Source organism: Macrobrachium nipponense, chromosome 20 (assembly GCF_015104395.2).
Source record: "Macrobrachium nipponense isolate FS-2020 chromosome 20, ASM1510439v2, whole genome shotgun sequence".
In the NCBI taxonomy this organism is placed as follows: domain Eukaryota; kingdom Metazoa; phylum Arthropoda; class Malacostraca; order Decapoda; family Palaemonidae; genus Macrobrachium; species Macrobrachium nipponense.
The window spans coordinates 2,258,040-2,278,263 of record NC_061089.1 but is presented as its reverse complement, the minus strand read 5'-3'; the positions used below and the strand labels follow the sequence as shown (position 1 = coordinate 2,278,263).

At 41.7% G+C, this 20,224-nt stretch overlaps 1 protein-coding gene across 1 annotated transcript in view; it reads left to right on the top strand.

Annotated features, from left to right (window-relative positions):
* The window catches only part of LOC135221624 (regulator of MON1-CCZ1 complex-like), a 317,999-nt gene that overhangs the window by 176,066 nt on the left and 121,709 nt on the right, over positions 1 to 20,224 (top strand). Inside the window, exon 7 of the mRNA XM_064259288.1 lies at positions 1,504 to 1,690. Within this exon, the coding sequence (XP_064115358.1) occupies positions 1,504 to 1,690 (187 nt within the window). The remainder of the gene's footprint in view (positions 1 to 1,503; positions 1,691 to 20,224) is intronic.

The window sequence follows — 20,224 nt, the reverse complement described above, 5'->3', positions numbered from 1 at the left end:
CCCAGTACCATACCGACACCCTCTTTTTATTTAGGGTGAGCCAGTCAGTTATTCTGACATCCCCCTATTTTTATTTTTTCTCTGGTAATGTTATTATCATTTACCTAGAAATAATGAACTTAAGGGATTATTTTCACGAAGCGCCACGAACTGAAGCCCAGAAAATAGATTTTTTGAGTAGGTAAAAACCTATTTTTGGTAGTCACTGTTGAATCTTCAAAACCCTCCCACTTCCCTGCAAAAAGACATGGGATTTGGGTAAGGGATCATCCTGCATCGACCAATAGAATGGAATGGCTTCTTGGTCCATTTTTGGTTGTATGTAAACAAGATGATGGCACTTGTGTGTTAAACCACTACTTCTTCTTATGTGTTGTGATGTAGGTAAACTGGGTTTAGCATTCGCTGACAAACAACGAGATAGTGCCCTTTTATCCTGAGTCCATTTATGAACTATCACATGTTATATGTTTATCATTATAACACAATACCTGTCCAGAAGACCAGCTAAAAGAGAATTCTTTGACATTAGTCTGGTCACCATGGAGCTTTTGATAGACCATAGAAGGTTAACTCCTTGAGGACTCAACAGTGACTACCAAAAATATGTTTTTTCTACGTCAAAACCTGTTTTTTGAGCTTGATAGTTAGTATAACATTTGCATGAAGAAGTAACCAAGGAAAAATATTTCGCACCAGTTACAGTGAACTACAAGTGAAGACTGAAGTCCCCGAAAGAATCTAAAGGAAAACATTAGCAAGAACTCGTATAAACATAAAAGGTCGACAAATATACCTACTTACACAGGAAGGGTAATATAATTGTCTGATTGGCAGTCAGGTCCACAGTAGGCCTGTTTATCTATTTAAAAAGGAACAAAGAACTGTGCATAGATAGTTTTTGATTTGGTGGTAGTTAGAGGAACATTAGCCAGTTTCATGATAGTCATGGTTATTTAAACACAAGATATAAAGGAGTCTACTGTACATATACTATTGAAAGCTTGTCTTTATATCGTCTGGGGCACTGATTTGAAGACTATACAAGGCACTAATCATGCTAAAGCAGGCCTACAAATTTAACAAGTGTGCATTTTCATCCCTTATAGCTCTAATTTCAATTATTTCTGTCTCTACTAGTTTATCAACATTGAATTTTAGTTGTAACTGAACCCTATGACAAAACTCCTTATGTGGCAGAATATGTTTCTCAGAGGTAGCTCACCTCCCTTGATTAGTATTACCTTTATGACTGATACCCCATGAATAGTCTTGTCAGTCAGAATAACCAGCATCCACATATTTTTAGTTGGGGTAAAGTTTTTATTAAATTTACCATCTCCCGTGTATAACTCAGAACTGAATTTAACATTTTGAAAAGTTCTAGATGTTGGCCGTCTGATTCTCAAATGTTGGGGTAAAGATCTGAAATATTTTTGTATACATATACAAGCACTATAAAAATATTTGAGTCACAAACCACTTTATTTATATTTTTGTCAGACTTCGTTACTGTTTTGATGTTGCATTGGGTGGAGAAGTTAGTGGTGGAGTTACTTCAGTGTTTCCAATCACAGTTCCAAAGTCTGTACAGCCATTTTCACTCACAGAACCAGGGGCTGTTCCAACCTCAGCTCAGCCAATATCTGTCCCTTGTCAGCTATATGCACCTACTTGGGTTGTATTTCAGGTATGTACTAGCTTTATGAAGTTGAACCCATAATTTTGTTTGTTCCTTCCTCATAGGGAGACTAATCTATTGAACTGTAGGTATAGTACATTTTTGTCATTCTAATACATAATGTGAAATTATAAATGAGAAATAAAAACCATTTAAAAATCATTCCCAAGGTAACCAAGCATTACATAAAAGGGATTTTGACGTAGGAAAAATCTATTTCTGGGCGAGGAAGCCGTGTCGCCCAGTGAAACGTGTCCTCTTTAGCACTATTTCTAGTAAAATATTGCTATGATACCAGAGAACTGCTAAATTGGACATGTCAGAAGTCTCTGACTCGCTCACCTAAATAAAAGGTGTCGGTATAGAACTGGGGCGAGTGTTAAAAAACACTACCACAGTAACCCCTCCAATTAGCCTTTTCCTCATCAAAAGACCCTGAAAAACGGGGAGCCGACCTATAGGTCACACCCAGCTACCTGTTGAAGGGGACTTGCGGCGTCATACTTATCGATAGCAAAGAAGCTGGTGCACAGCAAGGGGGGAAAAAAGGAAAAAAAGGGGGGGATTTCACTGGGCGAGACAGGCAGCCTTCCCCCCTCCTCGCCCAGAAATAGATTTTTCCTACGTCAAAATCCCTCCCTTTTCTGGGCTCAGCCGTGTCGCTCCGTGAAATTGTACCAGAGAAACACCAAGCTATACTATCCTGAAAGGAAAAATCATATTAATGAATCAAAGGAAATAATAAAATAGTTTAGAATTGGAAAAAATCACAATTTTATTTACAAAAAATATACTATATAGCCAAAACATGTGGCAACATTTGCAACAAGTCACATACATAATAAAATAATTACAGATAATTTGTATGTACATAAACTATACATGATTATACACTTATTCTAATAGCTAAGGCATTTGCTGAGGTAGGTAAAATGCTAATGAGGCTGGCATTAATTGAACAGATTCATATGACACAAGGACGGTACTATAATGATGTAGCAGTGGGAGACACTGGGCCTCCTGCAGCTATTGCATGATATTTAAGATCCTCTAAAGACTTAAGGTAGTGCTTTTTGAAAACCAAGGGTGACTTCCAACCAGTATACTTCTTCAGATCATCAAAATCCATATATTTGAAGAAGTTAACAGAAGTTGCTATTGCCCGCCCGAATGTCATGCACCTTGGGGAATGACCCTGGGCTGGCTTTCTTGATAAAATATAAAATCTGCTGCCTAATGCCTTTTAGAGATAGTGTACCACATCTTTTCTAATGAAAAGGGAGCCTTCGGAATAGGTAGACGTCCTAGATAAATAGTCCTTAAGAGTTTTAACAGGACATAACGATGGATCCTGCGGAAGCGGGACAATCTTCCATGGAGACCACTCATCAAGGGATCTTCATTCTTAGCTAGAAATTGCTTATTTGGCGAAAGCAACACGTCCCCGAGGAAAGGAACTCAATATGCGCTTCATCTCTAGATAAAGATGACAGCTCTGATATTCTGGCACCTGAAGCTAGACTCAATAAGAACAGAGTTTTACGCAAAATGGTTTGGTAATCACATTTGAAGTTGTCTGTTTCCGAGGCTAACCTAAGAACATCATTAAGAAACCATGACACTGACGACGGTCTGTGAACGGGCCGTAGAAGTGCACATGCCCTTGGATAGAGGTGAAATAAGACTCGGTTAGATTGATACCAAACCCGAGAAGAAAAATCTTTTTCAGAGCTGACTTAGTGGTTGTAATTGTTGCAGCTGCCAAGCCTTGTTCAAACAAAGACCTGAAGAAGGTTATGGCCACGTTCAATGTCATTACTTTGATATTTGATTCTCTGAGGAACGAAGACAATTTCTTAACTGCTGAGTCATACTGGCGAAGGCGTAGACTCTCTCTTGTCTGACTCCAAGCACAACATGTTCTGTGGATCAATGTCGCCTACTCTCTTACCTGCAAACTTCATGAAATCCATAAAGTTAGGGTTCTGTGGAAGACCTGAGGAATCGAACACAGTCCTCGTTTGAACTTGTTGCGATAGTCTCAAGTCCGGGAGAGAGGGTGAGGGCGAAGACCTAGTTCCAGGAGAAGGGGGAAACCAGTTGCTCTTGGGCCAGTGAGGGGCTATGAGAGCCACCTGGCCTTCGAAGGATCTCAACTTGTGCAGCACCTTCAGGAGAAGGTTCACTGGAGGGAATAAATAGATTTTCGACCACTGGTTCCAATCTATGCTCAGGGCGTCCGTAGCGTATGCCAGAGGGTCCAGATTGGGGGCTACGTAACAAGGCAGCTTGTGGTTTGCCTCTGTGGCAAAACAGATCTACTTCTAGACCTGGTACTTTTTGGCAAACCCTCTCGAAGGATTCTTGGTCCAGTGACCATTCTGATTCCAGAGGGACCGACCGAGACAGGGCGTCTGCCACTACATTGTGGACTAATCCTGCCAGGTGAGTAGCCGACAGATGCCAGGTGTTCTGGCTGCTAGAGAAAAGATTGCTATCATCACGTGGTTCACATGACTTGACTTTGAACCACCTCTGTTTATACAGTGTACTACTACTGCACTGTCGAGGACCAACCTGATATGAGTCTTCTTTGGAGGACGGAGCTTTTTTAAAGTCAGAAACACTGCCATAGCTTCTAGAATGTTGATGTGAAGTGTTTGGAAGTGAGGTGACCAAGTTCCCTGAACCTTCTCGTGCTGTGAATAACCTCCCCAACCTGTCAGCGATGCGTCCGTATGCCACACTATTGGACGGGGGGAGGAAACTGCAACGGTAACTCCTTGGCTAGGTTGGCGGCCTTTTGTCCATGGGCGCAGGCGTTTTCTGAGAATCAGAGGTATCCGGGCGAACTTGTCCCGACACTTGGGCATTTGCCTTCGAACGCCAAACTCGATTGATGTCCTTGAGCTTGGCTTTCAACAGAACGTCCGTGACTGAGGCAAACTGGAGCGAGCCTAGGATCCTCTCCTGATTCCTTCTCGAAGTCTCTTTGCACTTTAAGAATTGTCTTGTTGCCTTGGCAGTCTCCTTTCTCTTTCCTGCTGGAATGGAAAGAGTGTGAGATCCAGTCCCAATGAATCCCTAGCCACTGGACAACTTGGACTCCGGAGTCCAACCGGACTTGGTCCTGTTGATCTTGAACCCTAAATATTCCAGGAAGACATGACCTTGTCCGTGGCTTTCATACATTTGCCTTTGTCCATCTCCCAGATTAGCCAATCGTCTAGGTACGCCACCACCAATATACCCTGGGATCTTAGCTCCTGCACCACTGTCTCCGCCAGTTTCGTGAAAACCCTTGGTGCTATATTCAGCCCGAAGGGCATTACTTTGAAGGAGTAGGCTTCTTTCCCTAGTTTTGAAGCCGAGGAATGGTCGGAAGTGCCGAGCTATCGGGACATGATAGTAGGCGTCTGTAAGATCTATAGAGGTGGTGACGGCCCCACGGGGAAAGTAAGGTCCGCACCTGAGAGATGGTCAGCATTTTGAACTTGTCGCAACGAATGTACAAGTTTAGACGGGACAAGTCTAAGATCACCCTTCTTTTGTCGGTCCCTTTCTTTGGGACGCTGAATAGACGACCCTGAAATTTCAAGTTCTTCGTCTTGGAGATTGCTCCCTTCTGGAGAAGGTCCTTGGAGTAATCCATCAATTCCTGCGTTTGTTCCTGATAGAAGGTGATGGGTGACGAGGACCTTTGATCCAACTCCAGCCTAGGCCTCTGGATACTATGCTTTTTGCCCAACTGCTGAACCCCCAACGATGACGAAAGAGGTACAGCCTGCCTCCTACCTGAGAAACTTCATTGAGATGATGAAGGAGGGATCCTCTGCCTGACCTTGCACCTCTAGTTCGCGCCCTTGGGCTCTGGATCCTCCGCCGCTGGCGAAAGGATCCTCTAGCCCTGCCACCCCTAGCAACTCTGGTAAAGGGGTGAAATGCCCGACTCTCATGACCGACCGGGTTTAAAAGCGGGCGACACTGAATACTGTGAGGAGGCCTGTTGGTTAGACGGCGGCGAAAGGAAGACAAATTGATGCTGTTGCTGAGGCTGAGCCTTAGAAGTCGAAGGCTGGGATACCTGTTGAATTGGAACAGCTTTGTAGACAGGATGCTGTTGCGGGACTTGGAAAGGTAGGAACTTCCTTTGCCTCTTCTTAGCCCTAAAACTGGAAGAAGACTCTGATTTTCTTTTGAAAGGGATTCCCCAACGCAACCTGATGCTTTGGTTAAGACGTGATGCCTCGCTCTGAACCTCGGATACTGCTGAAGCTGGGAAGAGATCTGCACCCCAGATTGAGGAAGCTAGAAGCTTGTTGGGTTCGTGCCTTATCGTCGCCTCAGACAGAACATGCTTCCTGCAATTTCTCCTAGCAATCGCAAAGTCGTACAAGTCACATTGCATGCTTAAAAGTAACGACTTCGCAATGACCTTAAACAGCAGCTCCTGAGCGTACTCCCGAGCCGCCGTCTCTGTCATCACTAGGGAGTTAAGAGACCTTGCGAGAGTGTCTTAGCGTCAAATTCGGCTTGGATCAATGCGTCTTGACAGCCTAGGAAGGCGTTCACTAAAACAATGTGATTGCACAATCTGGCTTCAGCTTGCCTACCGAGAACGTAGCTGGCAAATCCTCCCACAAATCCTCCTAACCTGGGAGTAGTAAAGATGTGGGATCTGTCTCCCTAAAGCTGGGGCATGGGCTCTTCTCGAGTCACTGCTGGAGTGTTAGTTCTGCTACCTTTGATGTAAAAGGTAAGGGTTGCCGACATCAGTTGTAAACATGGTGAAAGGACTTTTAAAAGCTGCTTATTCTAGTATTTGAGCAGTCCCACTCTTCTAGGCTCCGTACCCATGTTTTGCTGAGCCTGATCTCTAGAAAGGATAACAGTCTCCTTGGGGACCTTATCCTCTCTAACCAGAGCTGCCTCCGTAAGCCTAACATAGCCGATAAATGGAGGCTGTAAACCTTCGGGGAAAAACTCGAAATCCTCGAGCCTACGTGTGCCGCAACCTTCTATAGTCAACATCCCATTGACAAACGGAGCGAAGTTAGCCACCCTTCCAGGGATTACCACCGAAGGGAGGGAGCGTGGACCCGTCAGGCATGCTCTGAGCTTGCATCAAGCTACTAGAAGGGGCCGAAACTGCCGACTCCTGTCTGAGACCCTGCAATCAGGGAGTCCTGAGCACCTAACCTGCTAAACACTTCTTCAAACCTTGCTGCAACTGAGCTGAGTAAACTACCAAGGCTACTGACCTGATTTAGAATATTTGTGTTGAAACTGGTCTTGGTCAACGGAAGGAGAATCATCCTGTCCCACCCTCTTGCGGTACCTTATGAGGTATCCGGTCCCTAGAGGTTAATGGAATGGGACTGGTAGGGCAATAGGAAGAATTCCCTCCTTGAGACCTTGGGATTGAAGGTTTGGAAAGTGACTTTATTTTAGTTTTAATATGTGTATGAACCTCTGGTGACTGCCACCCAGCCTTGGCATTGTCTCTGATCTGCCTTTAAGCAAGTTTTACCCGCAGGTTTTTTCTTTAGTTTAGGAATCACAGAGAAGGAGTGCAACCTGGGAGGGAGGGGCAAACCTCCTGTGAAACCCATGAAGGATTGGAGTAAAGGAGAGGGAAGAATCAGAGTCACTCAAGGAGATCCCGGTGACTAACTAAGCTAGCCTCATTAACACTGTTACCTGTAACCCGTGCCTAGTGTAACGGCAAATCCTCACCACTTCAAGTGAGACTTCCTCTAGTCCAAGTCCGGCAATTCCGCCTCTTGCTGTTCAACTAACTGAGTCTTGTATTGATTTGATAATTGGTGCCGCTACTTTTGGATCGACGTATCCGGCAGATTTTTCCGGCTGGGAAGAGCAAAGTCGCCATATCTCGAGGCAGAATATACGGCTTAGCCTTCCCTACAAGTTCCGTCCAAACCCTCCAACCCAGATCTTGAGGGCGGAGAGTGCAGCATCCTTAATAGACTGCTCAGCCTGTAATGCAAGGAATGTTGTCAATACCAAGTAAATTCCTTGAACATTATTCTATAATTATTGATTAAACAATGTAATTTAATTTAAAGAAATTTTAATTGATCATTTATTTTATCTCATTTCAATATTTTTTTTTTTTTTTTTTTATACATATAAACATAGAATCAGCAGTGCTGGCAAAACTTACCGAAAGAGGTAGCCTGATGTACCAAGGTCGTAGCAGGCAAAACAGTTTTCATGATGCCAGACCACGGAATCAGGAAGCAGCACTGCACAGGGGGCGTGGCCCGACAAACGTCATGGCCGCACGGATCTTGCAGAGCAGCACTACAGCCGGCAACCAGACAACTGAAGAGGCCTGTAAGTTGCAATAATACGTATGATAAGAACAATTGCACACACTTAATAGGATAATGCAAATATATATATTTTTTTTTTTTTTTTTTTTTTTTTTTTTTTTGCCGGAGCATTCCGGGCTATAAAGAAAAGAAAGGTATAAATATATTCATATGTTAACGTCCCGGGGACTGTGTAAGGAAAAAAACCACCCGGAGTTGTATACCCGGAGCTGTATGACCGGAGAGGGGGGTACACGAAGTAGCCCGGGACGGCCACATGAACTCGCAAGTTCCGTGGCAAGGAAAATAAAAATAAAAATAAAAATAAAAATAAGGATAAAGATAAAAATAATGATAATAAAAACTAAAATAACAAATATACTATCTCCGCCTACGGAAGAGTAACTTCCGTAAACATAACCCTCAATGACTCCGGGAGAGGCCGGAATCTAAACCCGCCTTATGCGGAGAGGGAATGTATTAGGCGGGTGGATGTAAGCTCCGGGAGTGAAAGAAGCAGAGCGCAACAATCCACGGAAGACCGAGGCTGAAACGCAGTGCGACTAACAACTCCGGAGGCGGTCGGCTAAGAAGCGACACTCCCCAGCCCAAGGTCCTGGGAGACCCACTACACCTCCCCCAATCAAACTGAATAAATAGTATCCATATTGGTTGCATTATTGTAAAACAATAATTTTGCAAATAACCAACCCCTTAGCCCAGTCTTTTTTACCTCAAACCCTGACCTAGATGAAAAAGTAAGCTCTACGCAGCAAAATACTGTAGTAACAATGCAAGTCAGTAAACTCATTTTTCCTTAAAATGCATTCATATAGTACTACAGTACATTATACATACAGTCTTGTTGTAAGTGCCTTGAGTTAAGACTGTGATGACAGGCATTCAGTCAGTTGTGCACAGCATTACCTTGATTGACAGATAAGTGAACATAGTATCAAGTGCACTCAATATATGAAGGCAGTAGATTCATTGGTATGGTGCATATGTTCAGTACCTTAGCTTAGTCTAATAGATCTTTCTGTGATCTGGCCTATGCTGAATCGATGAAATACAAAGCAGCAAGCACTGTATGGTTTTGTGGGGGTAGTCCTTAATATTTTTCAGCCAAATTAACACTGTTCCTACACAATATACAAACTATTGGCCCTTTACCATAGGAATTACTTTCAGCACAGCTGGAAATGGCCGTCATTAAACAAGGAGATGGAGTACATAGTTTACTACTGATTACGGGTGGAGGTCTGCTTTTGACCTTTGGTGAGGAAGCACTTCCTCTCTTCTCTTCTCTGCCTGCCATTCGACTTTGTGCTTTAGTGTATTGTTTATATTGCTGATACAGCTGTACCTCGACATACGAAAGGCTCAACTTATGAAAAACTTGAGATACGAAAGCAAATACGAAAAATTTTACAGCTCTACATACGAAAAGTTTTCAAGATACGAAAGGTTGTTGCTGTAAAGTCTCGAGATTCGCCCGGACCGCCGAGAACAATTTTAAAACTCCCGCGCCGCCAACTGAGTAAACTCGCCACCATCCTCCTGCTCTCCCATTGGTTCCTGATGCTAGTCACCCCATAAGATCCTGCTCTCCTATTGGTCAGCATCTACCCCTTGTGCTTTAAGTATTCTATTGGTAAAAGGATGCTGTAAATTGAAAAACTTATTCATGCAATACATTTAATAAAAAAAAACATTAGGTAAAGATAGAATAAAGAATAGAAATGAATGGTTATTATACTGTTTGGTAGTTTCAGTAGTTGAAGAGAGTAATGAAAATTTATGGCTTACTGTGTAAAGTGATTGCTTGGCATCGTTCGATTACTCGTAAGTGCTGGATGTAAACAGAAGTTTGGAAGCTTTTTTTGTTTGTTTATTATGTTTAATGGTTACTTAATAATTATTTGAAATGAGTACATGCAATACATTTAATATAAAAAAATTGTGAATTAGATCATAAAATATAAAATAAATCAGACTGCCAACAAATATGTATTTTTAGAATTCTTCTTCTGTTTTAATATTACATTACATATATGTTTTCATTATAGCTGTCAGTAACTCGGTATCTCCATTAGGTAAAGATAGAATAAAGAATAGAAATGAATAGCTATTATACTGTTTGGTAGTTTCATTAGTTGAAGAGAGATACTAATGAAAATTTATGGCTTACTGTGTCCTAGGAAAAGTGATTGCTTGGTGTTCGTTCGGTACTCGTAAGACGGTAAGAGCTGAATGTAAACAATCGATTGGAAGGTTTTTTTTTGTTTGTTTGTGTATTATAGTTAATGATTAATTAATAATTATTTTGAAATGAGTACATACTGATTATTTATACATTTTATTGGCGTATTCTAAGCTTTTAGCTTCTTAGGTTTAGATGTCAGAATGATAGACTAGGCTACAGTAGCAACTGCTAACATAGGCTAGGCTTATTGCTAAGGGACATATGCTAAAGTCCTAATACAGGGGGTCCTCGAGTTACGACGTAGATCCGTTCTTACGATGCATCGTAACACGATTTTCAGCGTAAGTCGGAACATTGAAAAATACCACATGATTTAATGTAAATACTATCAATAACAACGAGAGAACAATTCCTTACCTTTATTAGTTGATTGGCTTGCACACTGGAGAGAAGCTGCGGTGCTGGAGAGACTGGGGGAGGTTAGTGAAGAGAAAAAGAACCTCCAGAAGTTGCTGGAGATGCTGAGGCAGATGATTCTTGAGGTGAGGCATACGTTTCCAAAACAAACCTGTCTCGTCTACGTTAAACACTTGCTGAGCAGAATAACCCCCCTCCTTAATTATCTCAGACAACGCTTTAGGAATTCACTCGCTGCTTTCTCATCCCCACTAGCAGCTTCACCTTGCAATTTAAGGTTATGGTAATTGGCCCGAGCCTTAAATCGCATAAACCAACCCCTACTAGCCACAAACTCATTTCACTTTCATCCCTCCCCCTTTTCTTTTTTCAACGCTTCAAACAATCTTTTCGCCTTCTCCTGAATCACCATAAGGCTGACTGGGATACGCCGTTGATTTTGGTCTTCCAACCAAAGCACCAATAACCTTTCCATTTCAATTATTAGACCACTACGCTGCTTAGTTATCACTGTCGCTTTCATAGGAGCAGATCCTTTCACATGTTCAACGATGCGCTCTTTATCTTTGATAATGGTAGCAACGGTCGAACGGCTAAGGCCAAGCGAGCGGCCAAATGTTTGTTGGCGTTTCTCCCTTCTCGGATCGCTTTATAATGTCCACTTTAATTTCCATGGTGATGGCCTTTCTTTTCTTCGATGCACTACCATCAGAAGAGTCCGCCTTGCGCTTGGGAGCCATAACAAAGAGCAAAAAGTTACAAAAACAATACAACACGAGGGAGAGAGAGGCAGTGTAAACAACAAAATGGCGTATGGGCGAGGACTGAGCGTAGCGAAGCGATGCCTCCTCCTCCCCCACAAAGCGTATTCTTCCGCCGTGCGCCTGGAACTAGTTCGCGTTTTGTTTACGTTGCTTACGACGCTAAACCGCGTTAAGACGGAACGACGCAAAATATTATTTTTTATATTTTTATGGGGGCGCGTTCGTAACCACGAAACATCGTAAGTCGAGACCAGCGTAACCCGAGGACTTACTGTATATGCTGTAAAAAGGGGGTTGAACATTACATGCAGTTGAATATTACTGAAGTATGTACAGTATTTTGCCTTTTTGGAGTCATATTTCTTCCGTCAGATCGGCGTCGTAACCCTAGAACATGTGTTTTAGGCCTGGAAATATAATTTACTGGGGTGTTTTTGGAGGGCTTGGAACGGATTAGCCATTTTACATGTAAAATGTGGTCCAAGATACGAAAACCTCATGATACGAAGGGCGCCTCGGAACGGATTAATTTCGTATCTCGAGGTACTACTGTATATGAATGATGTGTCAAACTGGTTTTAATGTTGCTAAGGCAACTAGCTTAAACTGGTTTTTCACCTTGCTTACATGTTTTGCTCTCTGACAGTAGTACATTCTCTTTGCGAAAATCTTAATGACAGTAGTACATTCTCTTGGAGAGAATTTTATTCTTTTGCTTTACAAAAGGTTTGTATACTAAAAATTTCTTTGACACTTGTAATGTTTTAGTTTTTACAGATGTTGTACAGCTCAAGTGCATGGGAATAAGGGTTCTTTCACTGGCAGTACTTGCAATATTGCCCTGTATGGTGCTGATTGCTTGTTTTGATTCGTCTATGGGCATGGAGCAGCTGTTGTGTGGGAACCTGTGGCTTGACTCGGAGAGAGTCCAGAGTGTGTGTGCACTCATTCCTACTTCACATTTCTGCATGGGAATAGTCCCGGGACAGTGATGGTCGTGTGTAGAAGTCAAAGATGAGAACAATATCATTGTCTTCATCTTAATTTTTCTTGGTGCTCTCCTAAGTCTTCAGACTTGGGAACTGTGTTGTGAGTCTGTATTTTTTTCCCAGACTAGTACATACCTCTGCCCATGCTTCCTCGGACATTCGGGTAGAGAGAGCAACCGACAATTGTCCTGTATGCGATGAGTCACTCTGAGCGTTGGTTTAGAACCTACCTCTGCTTGAGATTCCTTGAATTCTCAGATAGTTGAAGCAACCTATGCATGAAAGATTTGTTATTCAGGAGCTTCAGGTGTGCAGTCTTCCAAGGAGACCTGCATCATGCCAGGTGCTGAGTTACCTTTGCTAGTATTGTGGGTCACCCCCAGGGACTGGTGTAGACTCCTCTATCACTGAAGAATCTCTGCAACACCGATAATGAGAGAGTGAGTGCACAACATGCAAGTGGTACCAGTACTCTACCAAGTATATGGTCAGGATCCTGTAACAGTGCAGCCTGGAGAAGCTATCAGTGAGTTTCACATACAATCTTCTTTCCGTGTAAGAGCCCAAGGCCTTGAAGAAGACTGGGGCACATCTTGAAAACATCCTGAGTTCATGCCTGAGAGTGCTTGATCACTCCCCTGGTCAGCCCTCACCTGTGTTCATGCATACAAGCCACTGACCTGAGGATAGCTTCTGCGCCTGTTTGCATGAACAACCCTTCCTACTTGTTCCTGTTCAGGGACAGTGTCAGACCTTAGCAGAATTCAAGAATTCATTGTCTTCTCCTTTATCTTTGTTGTGTGCTGTCATCACTTCCCCTTCTTCTTCCAAAGCTACCAAGTGGAGGAGGAAGAAGGGTGACTCTCCCAACTGTAGAAGTCCCATAGATCTTCTGATGTCCAACCTTCCCTAGAGATGAGCCATATCCATAGGTGCCTGCATGTAGGGGCAAGTGGGGCACTTGTCCCCTCCCCCCTGAAATCCTGGAAAAAGTAATATATATAGATATATATGATTATAATCACTTTAGCACGTGATTCGTTTATCACACATATCCACAGGTGAAAAATATGAGACAGGGTGTAGGTCCTGACCAGTTTCGGCTTTATTTTCAAGCCATTGACAAAGGACTGATACATAGTATTAGAATTCACAAGTATATATACTATAAAGACAGTACTGACGAACATACACACAACCGTTTGAGACTGCAGATCCACCCACAGGCAGGTGTCAAGGTAGGAGTGGCTTTCAAAAATAATTTGGCTAAATTTACAATAAATTCTCAAGGAGGGTACTACCGCTTAGGGTACAAGTCCACACCTGACAGGGTGTCAGGAGGCAGGGTTTGAACATCTCATTACCACTACTGCCCCCCTTTACTGTGTTTACAAATATAATAATCCTATTTCCATATATCTCTACAGCCTACCTTAAAATTTAAAACAAACAGTTTACAAATTTCTTTTGATATTAAAGGATCAAGTTTATACATTCCTTGACTGATGTTCATATTATTGTTGTAACTTTCTTTTATAAAACTAGATTCAATGATATTCCTTTCCGATGCATTATTAGAACACACCAGCTTTTTTTGCCCCTTCCCAGTTAATAGCATGATTGTTCTCACTAACATGTACAAATATACTACTATTTCCCTGTGCATATCTCACACATTGTTTATGTTGTTCTATTTCTTTTTTCCAGTGCTTTCCCTGTTTGACCAATGTAAAAGTTGTCACAAGACTTACACAGGATTTTATATACACATCCTTTAGCATTGTCGGGGGAGTTCTTAAGATAAGTACCTGTTCATTGTTTTATTGTTTTAAAAACTACATTAACACCAAAATTCTTCAGAAGATGTGGGATATCTTTCATATTATTATTATAAGGTAGTACAAGTAAATTTTTGTTGTTGTAAGTACTTTTTGGTTTTGATACATGGTCTTTTTTGCCGCTTCTAATGCATGTTTAGTACATTATCTGGATATTTCAGTTTCTTGCCTGTATTCCGAATCTTATCTATCTCCTCATCTATATATTCTGGGCTACATACCCGTAGTGGTCTTAGAAACATGGATGCAAACACCGATCTTTTAACCTTATTGTTTTGTCCAGAATAGAAATGTACATAAGAAGAAATATTAGTAGGTTTTCTGTAAATACTATACTTAAAAACCCACTACTATTTCTCCGTATGAGGACATCCAAAAAGGGTAGGCATTCATCTTTTTCTATTTCCATAGTAATTTTTTAATTGATGGTACTAATTGATTTAACCTGGCAAAGTTATTTACATCTTCGTTCCCTGGCCATACACAAATTATGTCGTCAACATATCTAAACCAAGGTACATTGCGTGGAATTATATTGTTTAAAATTTTCTTTTCAAAAATTCCATATATGATTACTTAGCACTGGGGACAGAGGGTTTCCCATTGCCATACCAAATTTTGTGAGTAGAATTTTCCATTGAATTTAAATTTACAGTCTTTAACACATAATTTTATCAGTTCAAAATTAAGTTAATATGAATCGAAACTTGTGAGCTTTGATGTAGTATCTCTATTCACAAAAGTGCCTATTGATGATTTATTGGAGTTTCTATTGGAATTATTAGAAAACAAACAACTGGATATTCCATTTTCTAAAAGCACCTTAATTGAAAGTTCAAATATCAAATGTATACTTAAAGTATCATCCTACATCAAATGTACCATTGAATTGGTATTATTAATATAATTTCAAAGTCATCTGAAACATTTTACCATTGGAAATATATAAACAGCCAATAAGAGAGAGAGAGAGAGAGAGAGAGAGAGAGAGAGAGAGAGAGAGAGAGAGAGAGAGAGAGAGAGAGAGAGAGAATAATCCTTACGATATCAAAAGATTGAAATTGAACTTCTATAGGCAACACTTCTTCCCCTCCATTAAATATATATACTATCTTTTCCAGAGAAGAGAGAAAGTGAGTGCTGAACAAGTATCTATTTGTCTGTCTGTCAATTCTTTTGCTGAGAGAGAGAGAGAGAGAGAGAGAGAGAGAGAGAGAGAGAGAGAGAGAGAGAGAGAGAGAGAGAGAGAGAGAAACACTAAATGTATCTTATGTAACATCCTACATCAAATTTACCTTAAATTATTATAATTGTAACAAACCCAACTCTTTCTGACTCTAACTATTATATGACCTGCTTCATAGTATTGATTTACTACAAAAGGATTGTTAAAATAGACACAAGGTTACATTGATAATACATTTCATATATAAATAAACAAACAGTGACAGTCATTACTCAATATCACTAAACAAGACCAACAATAAACCAAAGCCCAATACACACAAAACTAACACCAAAAGATCAGGAAAAACTTAGCTGTAGATATAAATAAGGGATTTTGATGAAGGAAAAATCTATTTCTGGGCAAGGACCTGTGTCGCCCAGTGAACTACTTCCTTTAGTGTTCATTTCTAAGGTAAAATATTGCTATAATTACCAGAGAAAAACTAAAATAGTAATGCCAGAATAGTCTGGCTCGCTCACCTTTAATAAAGGTGTCTGGTATCTGGGTCGAGTGGAAACCACTAACAGAGGTCCCTTGCCATTTAGGTTCTCCCTTCCTCAATATCCCTCGTCTACAGAGGAGCCAATGCAAGGCCTCGCTACCTGCTACTACCACGACTAGCGCCTTTGTTTTCATTCCTTTCAATAGCATCGCTCACACCACACGCATTTTTTCCTTGTGTTGTGTTTTTCGCTCGTTTGGATTATCTCTCATCATCAACATGGATCTTCAAGCTTCTGCATCCAAGTTAAGTACTGCGTTTAATGTTTGGGATCATTTTGAGACGGTTTTTGACATTTTATGCCAAATTATCTTAGGTTATATGTGCGAGCGGTAACACTGCTTGCCGGTCCCGCGTGCATTGCCGGTCCCACGCCGCCTTCTTTGCTCGCCAGCCGCGTGATGATTCCCTGCTTTCTTGCACCAATTGGTCTCCCATACTAATTGGTCTCGATTGCACTTCAGCAGTACTCTATATATATTTATTTTAAGATGCATTTGCCATGTTGTTTTAAGTTTTTTAGTCTGTTCACGGGGGATAGCCTACTTCCGAACTGCATGCCTTCGGTCGTGGCGCTCGCTTTCCTTTCTTGCATGGAGGTTGTCATATCAACCCTTGTTTATCAGTAAGATAGGATCTATTGTCTTGTTTGCCTTACGAAGGACCCTAGTTCCTTCGTAGCACTCCGTCCTTGAGCCACCCTGGCCGCTTGCCCCTCGATCATTCATTACGGCATCTAGGCTAAACCGCTCTAAGTTTCTAGGCTAGCATTTCCTTCATTGGATTTCGCTTAACCTAGTTTCTCAAGGACCTTCTCTTTCTCTCTCACTCCCCTTTTATTTTGCTCCTCCCCCCGTGTTAGGACAGGATATTTATGTTATGTGTTCTCCATATAGCCGGCACTTAGTTGGCCTAGGCCTTCTTAGATCGACTGGCCTCTCACACCGTGTGACTGTTCACCCGGCAGAGTGTGTCCCCAGCCGATCGCGTACGAGCCACCTTGCTACCGACCCCTCCCAGCTCTCCCCACCTCCCCCCCCCTCGCTCACCCACTTCGGTGGAGTGACGACTTGCTCCCATCCGAGTCTCCTGGGGTGGGGGGGAAGGGATTCACTGGGGGGCACACTCGGTGAACAGGCCTGCCATACTCTGCCGCGCTGTTAGTGGGAAGGGGGGGGGGGGTTACCTCGCTCGACTGAGCCATGGTTGGCCACCAGGCACGGGAGAGTGGGACACCCCTCCACCCACTAGGTAGGGTATCCCTCTCACTATCTAGGAAGCCCACCCTTCCCCATCCCGCTTCAGCGGCCTCAGGACTCCGGCACACGCTGGACCCGACCTCGGGATAGCGTTGCTTCATTAGATATGTGAAGGCTCCGACCTATCTTTGGGATTTCGTTGCATGCATATTTTATTACACATGACATCCACCTTCTATTATATGTTCCTTACCCGGCGGAGTACCCAACTCCGCCAGGTATTTTAACCATTCCACCCAATTACGGCTTGCTCTTCACCCTGTGTCTGACTTGGGTTATCCCTCACTACGGCATATGGAGGACAGCTTGAATACACTTAATCGGTCAGATTTTATAGCTCCGGCGTCCCACACAGGAGTTAGGGGAGAACTAACTCAAAATTGGAATGACGAGAACAAAATTAAAGCAAACAAGTGTCCGACCAATTCCTTTAATTATCCAAACAACTGAACAACCTATTGATAGGGTTGTTAGGTTTTTACATGAAAAACAAATAAACAAATTACCCTATGACTACACTAACAAAATAAAAACATTGATTGAATATTTGTTACTTCATATTACTGTATTAATCTTAGAGATTGCATTAATATAATTTCAAAGTAATCTTAAACGTTAGTACCCTTAAAGGTATATACGTACGTACATACATGCATACTTCTAACACTTGCAGCCAAGAGAGAGAAAGAAAGTTACCACTATGACATACATATCTTGTGGAGAGAGAGAGAGAGAGAGAGAGAGAGAGAGAGAGAGAGAGAGTTGTACTTACAGTATTTAAGAGAGTGAAATGGAAAGATTATTGTATTTAAAATACTCAGATATAAATTTTGTATTTACAGTTATAGTATTATTATTATACATATAGTATTATTATTGGAAAATATTAATAATACTTATTACATACATGTACCATAAAAATGATCTCATTAGAGAGAGAGAGAGAGAGAGAGAGAGAGAGAGAGGAGAGAGAGAGAGAGAGAGAGAGAGAGAGAGAGAGAGATTGCATAGAAACCTTGATAAAAAACCATTAAAATCATTGACCATTATATGGCACTGTTTCCCTCCCCTGTCACATTACTTGACATATTTTGACAGCTTCCCCTCCGAGCTTCTCTGGAGTTGAGAGAAGGTAGGGAAATATTTAGAAAAAGAGAGGGAATTAATTTTTAATTTGAAATTACAGTTATATTATTATTATTATTATTATTATTATTATTATTAGTATTATTAGTTATTATTATTATTATTATTATTATTATTTTTTTATTTTTTTTTTTGTGTGCTCTATCACAGTCCTCCAATTCGACTGGGTGGTATTTATAGTGTGGGGTTCCAGGTTGCATCCTGCCTCCTTAGGAGTCCATCACTCTTCTTACTATGTGTGCCGTTTCTAGGATCACACTCTTCGGCATGAGTCCTGGAGTACTTCAGCCTCTAGTTTTTTTCTAGATTCCTTTTCAGGGATCTTGGGATCGTGCCTAGTGCTCCTATATTATGGGTACGATTCTACTGGCATATCCCATACCCCCCTCCTTATTTCTATTTTCAGATCTTGATACTTATCCAATTTTTCCCTCTCTTTCTCTTCAACTCTGGTGTCCCTTGGTATTGCGACATCAATGAGTGATACTTTCTTCTTGACCTTGTCAATCAACGTCACGTCTGGTCTGTTTGCACGTATCACCCTATCCGTTCTGATACCATAGTCCCAGAGGATCTTTGCCTGATCGTTTTCTATCACTCCTTCAGGTTGGTGCTCGTACCACTTATTACTGCAAGGTAGCTGATGTTTCTTGTACAGGCTCCAGTGGAGGGCTTTTGCTACTGAATCATGCCTCTTTTTTGTACTGGTTCTGTGCAAGTGCCGGGCATTCACTTGCTATGTTGTTTATGGTTTCACTTTTCGTATTGCACTTCCTACATATGGGAGAGATGTTATTTCCGTCTATCGTACTTTGAACATATCTGGTTCTTAGGGCCTGATCTTGTGCCGCTGTTATCATTCCTTCAGTTTCCTTCTTTAGCTCTCCCCTCTGTAGCCATTGCCAATTGTCATCGCTGGCTAGTTCTTTAGTCTGTCTCATGTATTGTCCGTGCATTGTTTGTTGTGCCAGTCCTCTGTTCTTTCTGTCTCTCCTGTCTCTGTATATTTCTGGGTCTTCGTCTGCTTTTATTAGTCCTTCTTCCCATGCACTCTTTACCACTCGTCTTCACTGGTTTTCAGATATTGCCACCAGTGCTCTGTTTTCGATGTGACGCAGTCCTCTATACTTAGTAGTCCTCTCCCTCCTTCCTTTCGTGTTATGTATAGTCTGTCCGTATTTGCTCTTGGTGTAGTGCTTTGTGTATTGTCATATGTTTCCTGGTTTCTGATCTATGCTGCGGAGTTCTGCCTTCGTCCATTCCACTATTCCTGCGTGTATCTGATTACTGGCACTGCCCATGTGTTTATGGCTTTTTATCATATTTCCGGCGTTGAGTTTTGACTTGAGTATCGCCTTGAGTCTCTGCATATATTCTTTCCTGATCGTGTCCTTCATCTCTTGGTGTTTTATATCTCCTCCTTCCATTATTCCCAGGTATTTGTATCCTGTCTCATCTATGTGTTTGATGTTGCTCCCATCTGGTAGCTTTATCCCTTCAGTTCTCGTTACTTTGCCTTTTTGTATGTTGACTAAGGCGCATTTTTCTATTCAAACTCCATCCTGATGTCCCAGATACAATCCTTTACAGTCTGGATTAGGGTATCTATTTCCTTGATGCTCTTACCATACAGCTTGATGTCGTCCATGAACATCAGATGGTTGATTCTGTTGCCTCTTTTCTTGAGTTGGTACCCGGCATCCATCTTCTGTAGTACTTTTGTCATGGGAATCATGGCTACTACGAAGAGTAGTGGGGACAGTGAGTCGCCCTGGAAGATCCCTCTCCTGATATTAACCTCTGCTAGTCTTATTCCAGAGCTTGTAAGTATTGTATTCCGTGCGCATTGTATTTTTTGA